Source organism: Heterocephalus glaber, unplaced genomic scaffold, assembly GCF_053883595.1.
Source record: "Heterocephalus glaber isolate CG9 unplaced genomic scaffold, H.glaber_assembly_v1.0 deba00000122, whole genome shotgun sequence".
NCBI lineage: Eukaryota > Metazoa > Chordata > Mammalia > Rodentia > Bathyergidae > Heterocephalus > Heterocephalus glaber.
Window position 1 is genome coordinate 7443431 of NW_028258138.1, and position 13226 is coordinate 7456656.

General features: G+C 45.8%; 1 protein-coding gene across 4 annotated transcripts in view; it reads left to right on the forward strand.

The window, feature by feature from the left end:
• Igsf5 (immunoglobulin superfamily member 5) overlaps positions 1-13226 on the forward strand; it is a 44178-nt gene that overhangs the window by 1885 nt on the left and 29067 nt on the right. For all 4 annotated transcript variants that reach the window (XM_004842355.4, XM_004842356.4, XM_087212550.1 and 1 more), the window contains exons 2-3: positions 2284-2361; positions 7104-7421. In XM_004842355.4, coding sequence (XP_004842412.2) covers positions 2304-2361; positions 7104-7421 — 376 coding nt within the window. In that variant the 5' untranslated portion in view covers positions 2284-2303. The remainder of the gene's footprint in view (positions 1-2283; positions 2362-7103; positions 7422-13226) is intronic.

Sequence of the window (13226 nt, forward strand, 5' to 3'; positions counted from 1 at the left end):
CCCCAACACTCTTTGGTTTGACCCAGCCACTTGCAGATGGGCACAGGCTGGCCTGGGGGCCATTTCTGGTGCTGTTTCCCATCTACCTTTCTGCTCCTGGGATCGGCTGTGGGGGGATCCTTCTAGGGTCTGTTGGGGAAGAGAGGAGATGGGAGCCCTGGACCAGTGTGGCCACACATTACAAAATCCCGAACAGGGATTTCCATCCTATTCTCTGATAGGAGCTGACGCCTCCCGTTCTGGAGGGACAGGGTGCATTCACACAGCGGGGCTGCGATCTGTGGGTGCCTCAGCTGGAGTGAGAATCACCCAGGCCTCTGTGCTGCATGGGGGTTGGGTGGGGGTGGGGGCGTTGCCTTTCCAGGCTGCCCCCAGGGTGGTCAGTGCACAGGTGACTCCCCCCAAAGCACCCCTGTGGGGCCCCTAGTTTTGGTGAGTGCCCAGGGGAAGAAAAAAGCAGAGAGATTGCATGGGTGGAGGATGTACAGCAGGGTTAGCAAAGAAAAAGGGGACTGGGTCTAGAAAAATCCAAAACAGAAATGACTTCCCAGATAACTAGAGAGATGGTAAGCAGAGTGAAAGACATGATTAGAGGCTCTAGAAGAGAAACAGATAAAAAAAATAGATGAGCTCAGAAACATGCTGGAAGCTATGAATGCCCAGCATAAGAAAGAAATGGAAACCATGATCGCCCAACATAAGAAAGAAATGGAATCCATGAAACAGATTCAAACAGATATCCAGGAGATTAAAAACTCCATTGAAAGCATGCAGAGCAGATTAAGGGAATCTGAAGATAGAATATCAGATATAGAAGACAGGATTGCTGTGAAAGACCATGAAAACAGAGATCTCTTCAAAATAGGAAGGGACCATGAGAAATCAATCCAGCAGTTGCTAGATGATGCAAAGAAGAATAACATAAGACTGATAGGAGTCCACGAAAAAATGGGAGAAAGTACAATTGACATAAAAAAACTGTTCACAGAAGTAATAGTAGAAAACTTCCCAGACAGAGGTGGAGAATTGGACACACAGATAAGTGAGGCATATAGAACTCCAACTAGCCATGACCAAAAAAAATCTACACCTAGGGATAATAATAGTCAAGATCCCAGAAACCCAACAGAAGAACAAAATCCTACAGGCAGTTAGAGAAAAGAAACAAATCACCTACAAAGGAAAGCCCATCAGAATCACAGCAGATTTCTCAACACAAACTCTCACCTCAAGGAGAGCCTGGAGTGAAGTATTTCAAGCCCTAAAAGAAAATAACTTCCAACCTAGACTGTTGTATCCTGCAAAATTATCTTTCAAAATCAATGGGGAAATTAGATATTTTCATGACAAAGAACACCTGAGAAATTTCATGAACACCAAACCAGCATTCCAAACAATTCTAAACAATATCCTAGAAAAAGACAATGAAGGTCACAAATCCATGAAGCCTAACAGAGGGAAGCCACCAGGCAAGGTAAGGAACTAAAGGGAAAGGGGGGAAAAAGTAAGAAATAAAAGAGCCAACAACAGCAAAACATCATGACAAGGATGAGTCAATATCTATCAATTGTAACTCTCAATGTTAATGGCCTCAATTCACCAATCAAAAGAAAAAGGGGACTGGAAAGAGGGCCAAGAAGTGTACATTGCAGAAATCTCGAGTGCTCCAATGCCTGACCAGGCCTTACTCGGCTCTCCAACCTCTGACCTCAGCCCTTCCGCTCACCCCTCCTCTGCCAGAGCCCTCTCTGCAGTTCCTCAATCATGCTGACCACAGTCCCACCCCAGGGCCTTTGCACCTGCTCTATGCTGTGCAGGGGGAGCTTTTCCAGTAGATGCACACATGGGTGTCACCTCATTCATCCTCAGGGGCCTTTCCCCAGCCACCTGCCTGAAGTGACAAACACCCCACCCATGCTCACTCCCATTGTTTCCTCCTCATTTCTTGCCTCCTTCTAGTAGGCTGTCTAGTCTCTTTCTCCATTTGGTCCTCACCTTCCCCCAAGGGGACATAAGCTCATCACAGGCAGCACATTCTTCTCATTGATTGGAAGGAAGGGCAGAGAGCCCACACTTCACCTGCAACTTGGAGGTCAGCGGTGCTGTCCCCACCCTGTCATTCACATCAGTTTGTTCTGTGACTCCCACACCCACCCTGTGGCAAGTCTAGGCTGGGGTCACAACGTGTCCTGCCTCGAGTCCTGGCCAGACTGAGCTGCCCAGCACATCTGGGAGGCAGAGGAGGTGCAGGTGGAGGGCGTCACTGCCTGCTTTGTGTTCCAGGGGAGGAGGATCATGCGGAGATGGAGGGCCGTGAGCGTGGCATCCTGGCAGTGCTGGGCATCCTGGCTGTGCTGACAGGTAGGGGCTGGTGTGCAACCTCTTTGCTCCTCTCACCCACAGGAGGGGCACCCGAAGAGGCACTTCCCAGGGCTCCCCTTCCTTCCGGGCCACCTCCTTCCTCCACCCATCCACTTCCTGCTGCTGCAGCTCCACTCCAGGAAGGACCCTGTGGTGCCCTTGCCACTCTGCCTCTGTTGCAGTCTCTCCCACCTGCTTCTCCCGCTTTCTCACTTGCACGGTCTCCCAGGAAGGCCCAGCCTTGGCATCGGTTCCTCCTTCAAGCCTGTGTGCCCGCCGCAGTGGCCAGGGTGGGATCCCAGGTCCTGGGTGCTGACGGGGTGACTGACACCTCCCCATTCCTCACCACAGCTCTGTGTCAGGTGTCAGGGTGGAGTGGGCCTCACAGGGTCTGGGCCACGATCTCCCTTGGGTCAGACTCTGCCAGCAGGAGATGATGCAGGTGGTCTTTGGAACGGTGGGTCCAGCTATGCAGCTTTGGTTTAGTTAGGTCTCGGCTAGATGCCACCACCTCGGGGCGTGAGCCTAGCCTTCCTTCCTCCAGTGGGCTGCAAACTCTGCCTTCCTTGCTGCCTGGACCTGAGGCCATCACACTGAAGAATGAACAGCGATGCAGGCACAGCTCATGGCTCCTCAGCCTGAGCCATCCCCACTTTGTGCTCTACTTAGGGAGTCCAGATGACGGGCTTTGAAACTCGGGTCATGACAGTGCTGAAAAGAGTGAGGCAGAGTCCATAGAGTGGGATGTACCAGCACAGCATGCGCTGGTACAGTCAGGACCGCTTCATGGAATTCTGATCCTGGGTGTTGTGCACATGGAGGTAGAGCGCAGGACTCGGCTCAGGCGGATCGGGGGCAAAGGTGTTGGCTGGCCCCTGTCTACCGGCGTGAGGTGCACAGCCCTTTACAGGTACTGTACTCACGAGAGTGGAGAGGAAAACAAGGTCTTAGAGAGGGTACTAGAGACTGAGTCTGAGGTGGTAAGTGGCCCTCAACGTACAGCTCCGGGACACCGTGCCAGAGAGGCCTCTTTAGCCTATGGTAGCAGAAGGGTCTTCATGGGTTTAGCTGCTCTGAAATATTTTATCATGCTGCAGCTGAGCGGGAAGTGCTTAGTGGGGGCAGGAAGGCTCTGGTTTGGGGCCCGGAGGTGGCCATGCCAGTGGGCAGGGTATTATGGGCAGGTTCCAGAGCCCTCCAGAGACATGGGGCCCATTGCAAGCTCTGTGATGCAGGCTGAGGCACTCAGACAAGTCCTCTTGGACACCCTCGTGCGTGGAGTCACATTTGTGTTGCCCTTGGCTCCTGATGCCTGGGTGCAGCGCCTGTGTGCACCCACAGGGGTCCCCTCCCTCTCCTCTGCACCTCGCCCGGCCTCATGGCTTATGTAGAACCTGACCACTTATTACTCGGCCAGGAAATAGTCTCTGAGCACCTGTTAGGCGACCCTTAGCTGAGGTATAGGATGCCGGGCCAAGCAAAGCCAGGCATAGTCCCCGTTAACATGGGGCCTAGGGCCTCATAGGGGAGACAGGGACTGATTGAGGGGAAAAATAAGTATAAAACACCATGACACTGTGACATTGGCTTCAAAGTAGCACCACTACTCTGAGGATATGGTACAGGGTAATTTAGCCTCAAGGGGGTGATCTGGGAAAGTTTCCCTGAGGAGAAGACAGCTGGGCCAGGAGCTGAGATGCAGGTGATACTGGTGTTCCAGGCTGCATGTGCAAAGGGCCAGGGGTCAAAAAAGACTTGGTGAGTTTGATACATTTTTTTTTTTTTTTTGGTACCAGGGATTGAACTCGGGACCTTGCGCTTGCAAGGCAAGCGATGGAACCACTGAGCTAAATCCCTGGCCCTGATACATTTTTTAAAAAAGTCTAGTGCCCTTGCCTTCTCTAGTTTATGTTCTTATAATAAACTCACTCTTCATAGCTAAAAAAAAAAAAACATCTAGTGGCCTGAGGGTGGAGTTGGAGCAAATTTAAAAAGCTCTCTTTGGGGCCAGGGATTTAGCTTAGTGGTTTCACTGCCTGCTGTGCAAATGCAAGGACCCGAGTTCAATTCCTGGTACCAAAAAAAAAAAAAAAAGCTCTCTTTTCTGTCTGCCACTTTCTTTCCCTGGCTCCTTCCAGACTGTGAAACTACTTCTCCAACCCTGCTTTTCCGTTTGCTACAGTGTTAAGGACAAGTTGAAAGTTGAGGGGTCTACAGGCATGGCCAGTGAGGCTGGGGACAAGGAAAGTGGGAGAACAGAATGGTTCAGAGTGGACCCTCATACCAGGGCTGGGGAGAGGCCTGGCAGCTACTTCAGGGAGCTGTGAAGAGGCTGCCGCAGAGCGATCTTGTGTTTAGACCGACTTTTGCAGGATTGATGGGCATCAGGACCCTGGCGGGTGTGCTGCCCCATGACTGATGTAAGCCTGAGGTTGTTGGGGTGGAGTGAGAGGAAGAAAAGGGATCCTCTCCATCTTGGATGGCCACTGGTCATTTCCTCGGAGATGCTTGGTAGGGCAGGAGAAGAGGGCAAGTGGACTGGGCTGTAGATGTGGATTTGGGAACTGGAGAATGCTGACAGGAATAAGAGTCTTGTGAGTGGATAAACTCCTACAAGGAGTCTTGTAGATAGCAGACGCTAGGTCCTGGTGCCAGGTGACAGCCACAGTGGGTGGCCACACAGAGGTTCCAGGGCAGGGGAGATGCCAACCCTTCCCAGTGTTCTGCCAACAATTTGCCTCAGCTCCACGCAAAGGGAAAGAGTGAGGTATGTGACTGATTAAAGTTCTTATCTACAGTTTTCTCAGGTTTGCTCTGTGTAGGGTTAGGGTCACCCACTGCCGTTGATAAGACATGGACAAGAGAGGAACGAGATGCCAAGACCTCACAGTGCCAGAAAAGCAGCTCTGAGTCACAGGGCAGAGCTGGAGGGTGGTTACCTAGGGTTCTAGCACGGGCTGTGGGTAGCAGTGCTGGGGGAATTTGGTTCCTTCATTTACTTTAAAGTTTGAGTCAGGCTCCAGGAGTTTCCATTTGGCACGGTCCCAGCTCACCTGCCCAGCTGCAGTGAGGCCTGCGGGCTGCTTGTGTTCTGAGTCCTCGGTTGCACGTGCAGTCTGACATGCTTGAACCCTGGCTTTGGGGTGAACTGATCGCACCACTTCACGCATGGCTGCGGAAGTCTGGCTCCAGGAGAGTTTTCTCATTCTGATGGAGGTGTCCAGGCTGGGCTCCCCAGGCTGGGCCTGGGTGTTACCTGGCCCAGCCTCTTGCCCCAGCCTCCTTGGGCATCATCCATTTGCCCTCCCCTGCCAGGCCCAGGTATGGGGAATAGGACTCAGCCTGGTCATCTTTCCTCAGGTATAGAACTGTCTTTTCTCTCTCTTCTTAAAATATAATTCAGACTCACAGAAAGGGCCAGGGAACAGTGTCTCTGCCTCCCCTGATGAATCATCTGGACTTTTCTTCCCGAGAATTTTGTTTCTATACTTGAGGATCAAAGGGATTCTGGGTCAGAGAGATGCACCTCAGCCAAGGATAGAATCCAATCAAAGTTGTGGTTTTGAGAGTCACACTTTCTCTCTTTTTTTCTGTCACACTCTGGGACAAAACAGATGAGTGTGATCATGTTTACTCAGACAGTGGGTCAGCTCAGTGCATTCAGCTCTTTCCTTAGCTGTGCCTCTTCTGAGCCAGGGGCTCCCTGTGGCCTCCTTGCTGTGGTTCTGTTTGCGCCAGGCCCTGTTCTGGGCACATGGTCCTCCCATGCGCACGTTGCTCTGCTTCTGGTTCCTGTGGGAGGCAGTTCCGATCCGCAGTGAATTCTGAGTATACAGGTGAGGCTCTCTTGTTCTTGAGTGTTTGCCATCCTGCCTTTCTGCTGGGACCTTGGGAATGAGACTGCTTTAGAACCATGTTACACTTGCTTGTACAAGGGCAGAAGGAACTTGGGGAGCTGCCCTTATTTGAGGACCCCCCAGTGCATGTGGTGGGCTGCCTGGTTGCCCCACAGAGACCACACATCATCAACGGGTAATAAGAATGCTTGGACTAATGAGGAAAGCATTGCTGAGAGGGAACCAAGGTCTGGTATTCCGGGGGTCTTCTTCTGAGAGACATCGTGGAGTAAAGAGCATGGAACTCAGAGTGGGAAAGTCTGAGTTTGGGTCCCAGTTCCACCACTGTTTCTGTGACATCGCTGGTGGACAGGGCTGGTTCCTTCTGGAGGCTCTGAGGAAGAATCTGTTCATGCCTTTCTCAGCTTCTGGTGGCTGACCACAGTCCCTGCCATCCTTGGCTTGTAGTCATGTCTGTCAGTCTCTGCCTTCATCGCCACATGGTGCCCCTCTCTGCATACTTCTGTATTACAGATCTCTCACTAGGATTGGATTTTGGGCCCATCCTAAATCCAGGTTGATTTCATCTTGAAATCTTTAACTAATCACCTATATAAAAACTCTACTTTCAAAAGTCACCTTCTGAAGATCTGATGGACACAAACTTATGGGAAACAATATTCAGCCAGTACAACTCAGCTAAGGGAGACAGTGGGAGGCAGGGTGTGACAATGGCCTGCTGTCCACTGGCGGCTCCTGGGGGAGCCCTGGTATTAGGACCGGTAAGCCATGGAGTCCGAGCAATGCCAAAGAGACCCAGTATTAACAGCTGGTAAATAGAGTTCAACTACATAGTTGATGTTTGTAGATTAATACTTACCCTGTGAAAAATTGGTTGCCTTCTAGCTTCTGGATCCAGCTATCAAATCATAGAAGGGCCCCAAAATGCAACAGTCTTGAAGGGCTCGGAGGCTCGCTTCAACTGCACCGTGTCCCCAGGCTGGAAGCTCATCATGTGGGCGCTCAAAGGTACAGTGGTCCTGAGCATCACACCCCGGGAGCCCATCATCACCAACGACCGCTTCACTTCTGCCAGTTATGACCTGGATGGGAACTTTGTCTCTGAGATGATCATCCACGATGTGCAGCCCAGCGATTCAGGGCTCGTGAGATGCAGCCTCCAGAACAGCGACCTGGATGGATCCGCTTTCCTCTCAGTCCAAGGTGTGTATGCAGCAGGCTCCAGAGCGCAGAATCCGGAGTCTGATGGGTGAGGTGTCAGAGGGCTGGAAGGGAGTTCCCGAGGTGCATGCTACGTGTGACAGCATATGTGCTCTCCCATCAGTTGGTGCTACGATTATAATTACCCTGAACTGACAAATGTTTCAGTGTTGTCACCTTCACTCTCTGTCTCTCTCCTTCTCTTCTTTCTTCCCCCTTTCCCTCCCTCTTTTCCTTGTTCATGTGCACTGTAGCCTTCTGTTTGCAATATATTCAGACTTATTCTGAACAGCGTTCACTGTTTGTTTCTGACCTCCCTCCCTTACTCCCTTTCTTCTATTCTTTTTCTTTCCCTTTGACCTTTTATTTTTCTTTACTTTTTAAAAAAGTCTTGTTAAGACTTTTAAAGATGGTTTTTATCACTCCCTCCATCTAATCCATTTCAACATTTAATAGATTTCTGGTTCTTCTGGTCCAGTTGAAGTCACTTACCTCTGATTTGGATTACTGGCCCTTCTCTAGTCTTTTATGGACTTGACTGTATTTCTTTGTATACATTATTTATCAACTTTGAAGCGTGCTTTGACTTTTTTTCTCTTTCTCACTGAAGTTCCCCCAATCTCTTTCTCCTTTCCTGACTACAGTGATTATTATAACCAAATATACCAGGATTTTGAGAGAAAAGAAAAATGGTAAACAAAATCTACAATGAATAACATAGTTTTTATTCTTAGAGGTAATTCTGAGGTGCTGAAGATTATGTTATATAGTGAAAAAGGGAAAGGGATGCTTTTACAAGGACATAGAATATTCTCATCAAAATTTAACCAGAGGGCCAGGGACTTAGCTCAGTGGTTCCGCTGCCTGCCTTGCAGGTGCAAGGTCCCGAGTTTGATTCCTGGTACCGCCCTCCCCCCAATTAACCAGTTTGTCATCTTTAAAAGTGTACTTATACACTATTTATAGAAGCACTGGGACTACTAGAGTCCTGGATTTCTATGAAAGTATTTCTTACAAAAAACAAACTATGTCTTTGAAATTTTTCTTATATTTGTTTACTTACCTTGAAGAAATTCCCAAAGATTCTGTTTATATACATGTTACTGTCAAATCAAATTTGATAACATTCAGTGGAAAGACATGTCTATTTCTGGCTGCAATTTAAAATAATTTTTACTACATAAATTTAGTTAAATTGGTGGTCTTTTCTTCTTGTGTCTTTAAGTTTGTGTGGTTTAATTAGGGGCACAATGATATTTTCTAAATGAATGGCTTTTTGAGGCTACCTAGGGCCACTGCCTTGGTTTGCATGGCCAGATGCTTATGATAAGCATGTGGGATACAAGGGAAAGAACACAGGAAAAGAAATCAAAGACATAAATTCCAGTTTTGCTGTCACCAGTTATTTTCTAGCGAGATGCCAGTGATGGCTCAATTTCTTCATCTTTAAAATGGGATAAAGCTTCCCTGTCCACCTCACAGGCTCATTGTGAGGACCAGATGCAAAATGACAGGTTTTTTATTCAAAGACTCCAAAGTCCTGTCCCATTCAGCTTAGTGGACGTACAGCTGGGAGCCAGACTGGCCTAGCGCCTAGCAGGGCACATTCGGGATCCTGGGGGGTTGGGCTCGTGTTCCGGCTTTACTACCTACAGATGGCATGACCTTGGGCATGGTACCTAATGGCTTTGTGCTTAGTTCCCTCATCACGGGGCTGTTGTAGCATCCAACATGTGGGTCTACGGAAAGCCTTTTAAGGCCTGCCTGGTTCATAGCCATTATCCTATGATCATTTGCTATTTATTGTGTTCCCAAAAAAGGCATTTATGTGGAATCCAGAGATGAGCAGAGGAAGATGCGCCTGTTCTCCAGAACCTAACAGGCAGAGTAGACATTGCAAGTTGCCAAATGACATAGGTGCAGCACAGATGTTGGCAGGTGAAAGGGCAGGGAGGCAGGGCCAGATTCCAGTAGGGAAGGGTGGTGACAGCCGGCCTCAGGATGCCACCATAGAGAAGGTGGCATTTGTGATGAGTCTCACAGATGTAGGTCAGGCAGAATGGCGGAGGGCGAGCAGGTGGGCGTGGGCCAGCGGAACAGGGTGAACGCCCGGCTTCCTGTTGATGTGCTCATGGCCCGGCTGATTCACAAGTCCATGTGGTTCTGTAGCATCTTTCCCAAATCCGCAAGTCTCCTCACCTGTCTGAACACCCTCACATGCCTTTATGCATTGGTAGTTACTGTAGTTTCGGCTTCACTACAGATGGAGAAACAAGAGTCTAGGGAAGTCAGAGTCTTCTTTCGGGGAACAGACCCACAGTCGGGACAGGACCTCATTGGTTCCCTGATTCCACTGATCCACATGGCTTTGTTGTTAGAGGAACAAATGCTTTTTTCACCCCAATGTACAATTCTATGAATTTTAAAAACTAATTTTATTGGTACAGTTTAGATACACGTAATGATCACATTCATCATAGGGAATTTGTACCTGTACATGATGTATCTTGATTCTTTTTTCCCCATTCCCCTTCCCTCCCTTCAACTCTCTTCCCCTCCTTATTTACAAAAGCTTTGTTTCCAATTTTTCCTTCTATTCTCTTTTTTCGTTTCTCTTCCTTCCTTCCCTCTTCCTCCCTCTGTTGTTCCCCATCCCACGTGAACATTTTCTTCCCATTTCCCAATGTCTATTACACATTTTGGTTCTTATTTATCCCTTCTGTTTCATATACCAGAGAAACAATGCATTATTTAAGCATATGTGTCTGATTTACTTCACTTAAGAGTAAGGTCTCAAGGTGCATCCATTTACTAGAAATGTCACAAGCTTATTCTTTATGGCAGAGTAGTTCTCCATTGTTTAAAAAAACCCCACATTTTCTTTATCCATTCATTGGTTGATGGGCATTTGGACTATTTCCAAGATTTACCTATTACAAACTGTGCTGCTATAAACATGGGTGTACATATATCACTGTGGTGTGATGCTTTTAGCTCTGGGGAAGATACCAAGAAGGGGAATAGCTGGGCCAAATGGAGTTTTTTGAGGAATTTCCACACTGATTTCCACAGTGGTTGCATCAGTCTACACTCCCACCAGTAGTGGAGAAGGGTTCCTTTTCCCCCACAGCCCTGCCAGTGTTTGTTATTGGTTGATTTTTTGATAGCAGCCATTCTATCTGGAGTGAGGTGGAATCTCAGCATTGTTTTAATTTGCATCTCTTGAATGACCAGTGATGTTGAACATTTTTTCATCTATTTATTTGCCATTTCTACTTCTTCCTTTGAGAAGTGTCTGTTCATTTCAGATGTTCATTTTTGGATTGGGTCTTTAAATTTGGGGGATTTTTTTTTTTAGTTCTTTCTATATTCTAGATATTAGTCCTTTCAAGAATAGCTGGCAAAAATTTTTTTGCACTCTGTGGGTTGTCTCTTCACCCTGTTGGTGGTTTCTTTTGCTATGCAAAGGCTTTTTAATAAGGTGAGATCTCAGTTGTTGGTTCTTTGTGGTATTTCTTGTGTGATCAGGATTTTGTTCATAATGTCTTTGCCTATACCAATGTCAAGGGGTCTACCTATTCTCTCTTCCAGCAGAGTTAATGTTTCTGTTTTAATATTTAGATCTTTCATCCATTTCAATTTAAGTTTAGTGCATGGTGAAAGATATGGGTCTCGTTTTAATCTTCAGCATGTAGAAAGCCAGTTTTTCCAGCACCATTTATTTAAGAGGCTATCATTCTTCCTAGTGAAGGTGTTTGGCTCCTTCATCAAAGATAAGGTGGCTGAGTATGTTTGAAGTTGTTTCTGCATCTTGTAATCTGTTCCATTAATTGTCAGGTCTTTCTTTTTTTAAAAGATTTTTATGGGGTTTTTTCATGTGGGTTTTTTTTTCAGTATCATGTTGTTTTTATCACAGTGGCTTTGTAGTATAATTTCAAGCCAGGAGATTGTGATACCCCCTTTGTTGCCCAGAATTGCTTTTGCTGTCTCTTCTGGTTCCAAATTAATTTTAGGATTGTTTTCTCTACTTCTGTGAGATATGCTATTGGTATTTTGATCAGGATTGCATTAAATATGTATAACAATTTTAGAATTATGGCTATTTTCAATATATTGGCTCTTCCTGTCCAAGAACTAGGGATATCTTTCCATTTTATGTTATCTTTGATCTCCTTTTTCAGGATAGTGTAGTCTTCATTGTAAAGGTCTTTTACTTCCTTTGTTAGATTGATTCCTAGGTATTTCATTTTGGGGGATGCTATTGTGAAAGGTATTCTTTCCCTAATTTTTCTCTCAGGGAGTTTGTTATTCCTGTACAGGAAGGATTTTTGAATGTGGACTTTGTATCCAGCTATGCCTCTGAATTTGGTTATTAAATATAGAAGTCTTTTGGTAAATTTTTTGGGGGTCTTTTATAGAGTATTATGTCATTTACAAATAATGATATTTAAACTTCTTCCTTTACTATCCTTCTTCCTTTTATTTCCTTTCCTTGTCTAATTGCTCTGGTTAATGTTTCCAGAACTATATTGAATAAGAGTGGTGATAGTGGACATCCTTATCTTGTTCCTGATTTTAAAGTGAAAGCTTTCAGTTTTGGTCCATTTAGTATGATGTTGGCTGTTGGTTTGTCATAGGATGGCTTTTATTAGATTGAGATGAAGACCATCTATTCTAATTTTCTGTAAGCTTTTTAGAATGAATGGGTTTGGACATTATCAAATGCTTTTTCTGCATCTACTGAGATGATCATATGGTTTTTGTCTTTGGTTCTGTTAATATGGTGTATTACATTTATTGATTTGCATATGTTGAACCATCCCTGCATCCCTGAGATGAATCCTGCTTGGTCATAGTATAAAACCTTCTTGATGATTTGCTGCATTCTGTTTACCAGTATCTTATTGAGGATTTTTGCATCTATGTTCATCAGGGAGATTGGCCTGTATTTCTCTTTTTCGGTTGAATCCTTCCCTGGTTTTGGTATCAGGGCAGTACTTGCTTCCAAGAATGAGTTTGGGAGTATTGCTTCTCTTTCTATTTCATTAAAGAACTTGAGAAGTAGCAGCATTAGGTCTTCTTTAAATTTCTTGTAGAATTCAACAGTGTCTCCGTCAGAACCTGGACTTTTCTTTGTTGGTAGGTTTTTAATTACATCTTCAATTTCATTGACTGATACTGGTTTATTTAGAGTTTTTATATCTTCTAGATTCAGCTTTGGTGACTTATATGTATCTAGGAATCTGTCCATTTCTTCTGTTTTCCATCTTATTAGAATACAGGTTCTTGAAGTAGGTATTGACGATCTTTTAGATTTCTGCAGGATCTGTTGTGATTTCATCCTTTTTATTCCTAATTGCATGGATTTCAGTCTTTTCTTTCATTTTTTTTATCAGGTTGGCTAAGGGTTTGTCAATTTTATTTAATCTTTCAAAGAACCAACTTTTTGATTCATTGATTCTTTGTATTATTTTCTTAGTCTCCATTGCATTAATTTCTGCTCTGATCTTTATAATTTTCTCCTTCATATGAGCTTTGGGCTTGACTTGCTCTTTTTTTTTCTATTTTGGAAAGTTGAGGCTCAACATTAAGTTATTTATTTAAAGTTGCTCTGTTTTTTTTTTTTCTTTCTTTCTTTTTTCTGTTACCAGGGATTGAACTTGGGCCTTGTGCTTGCAAGGCAGGTGGGGCACCACTGAGCTAAACCACCAGCCCATCTGTTTGTCTGATATGAGAATTCACTGCTATAAATTTCCCTCATAGGACTGACTGCTTTCAGTGCATCTCATAAATTCCTGTATGTTGTAA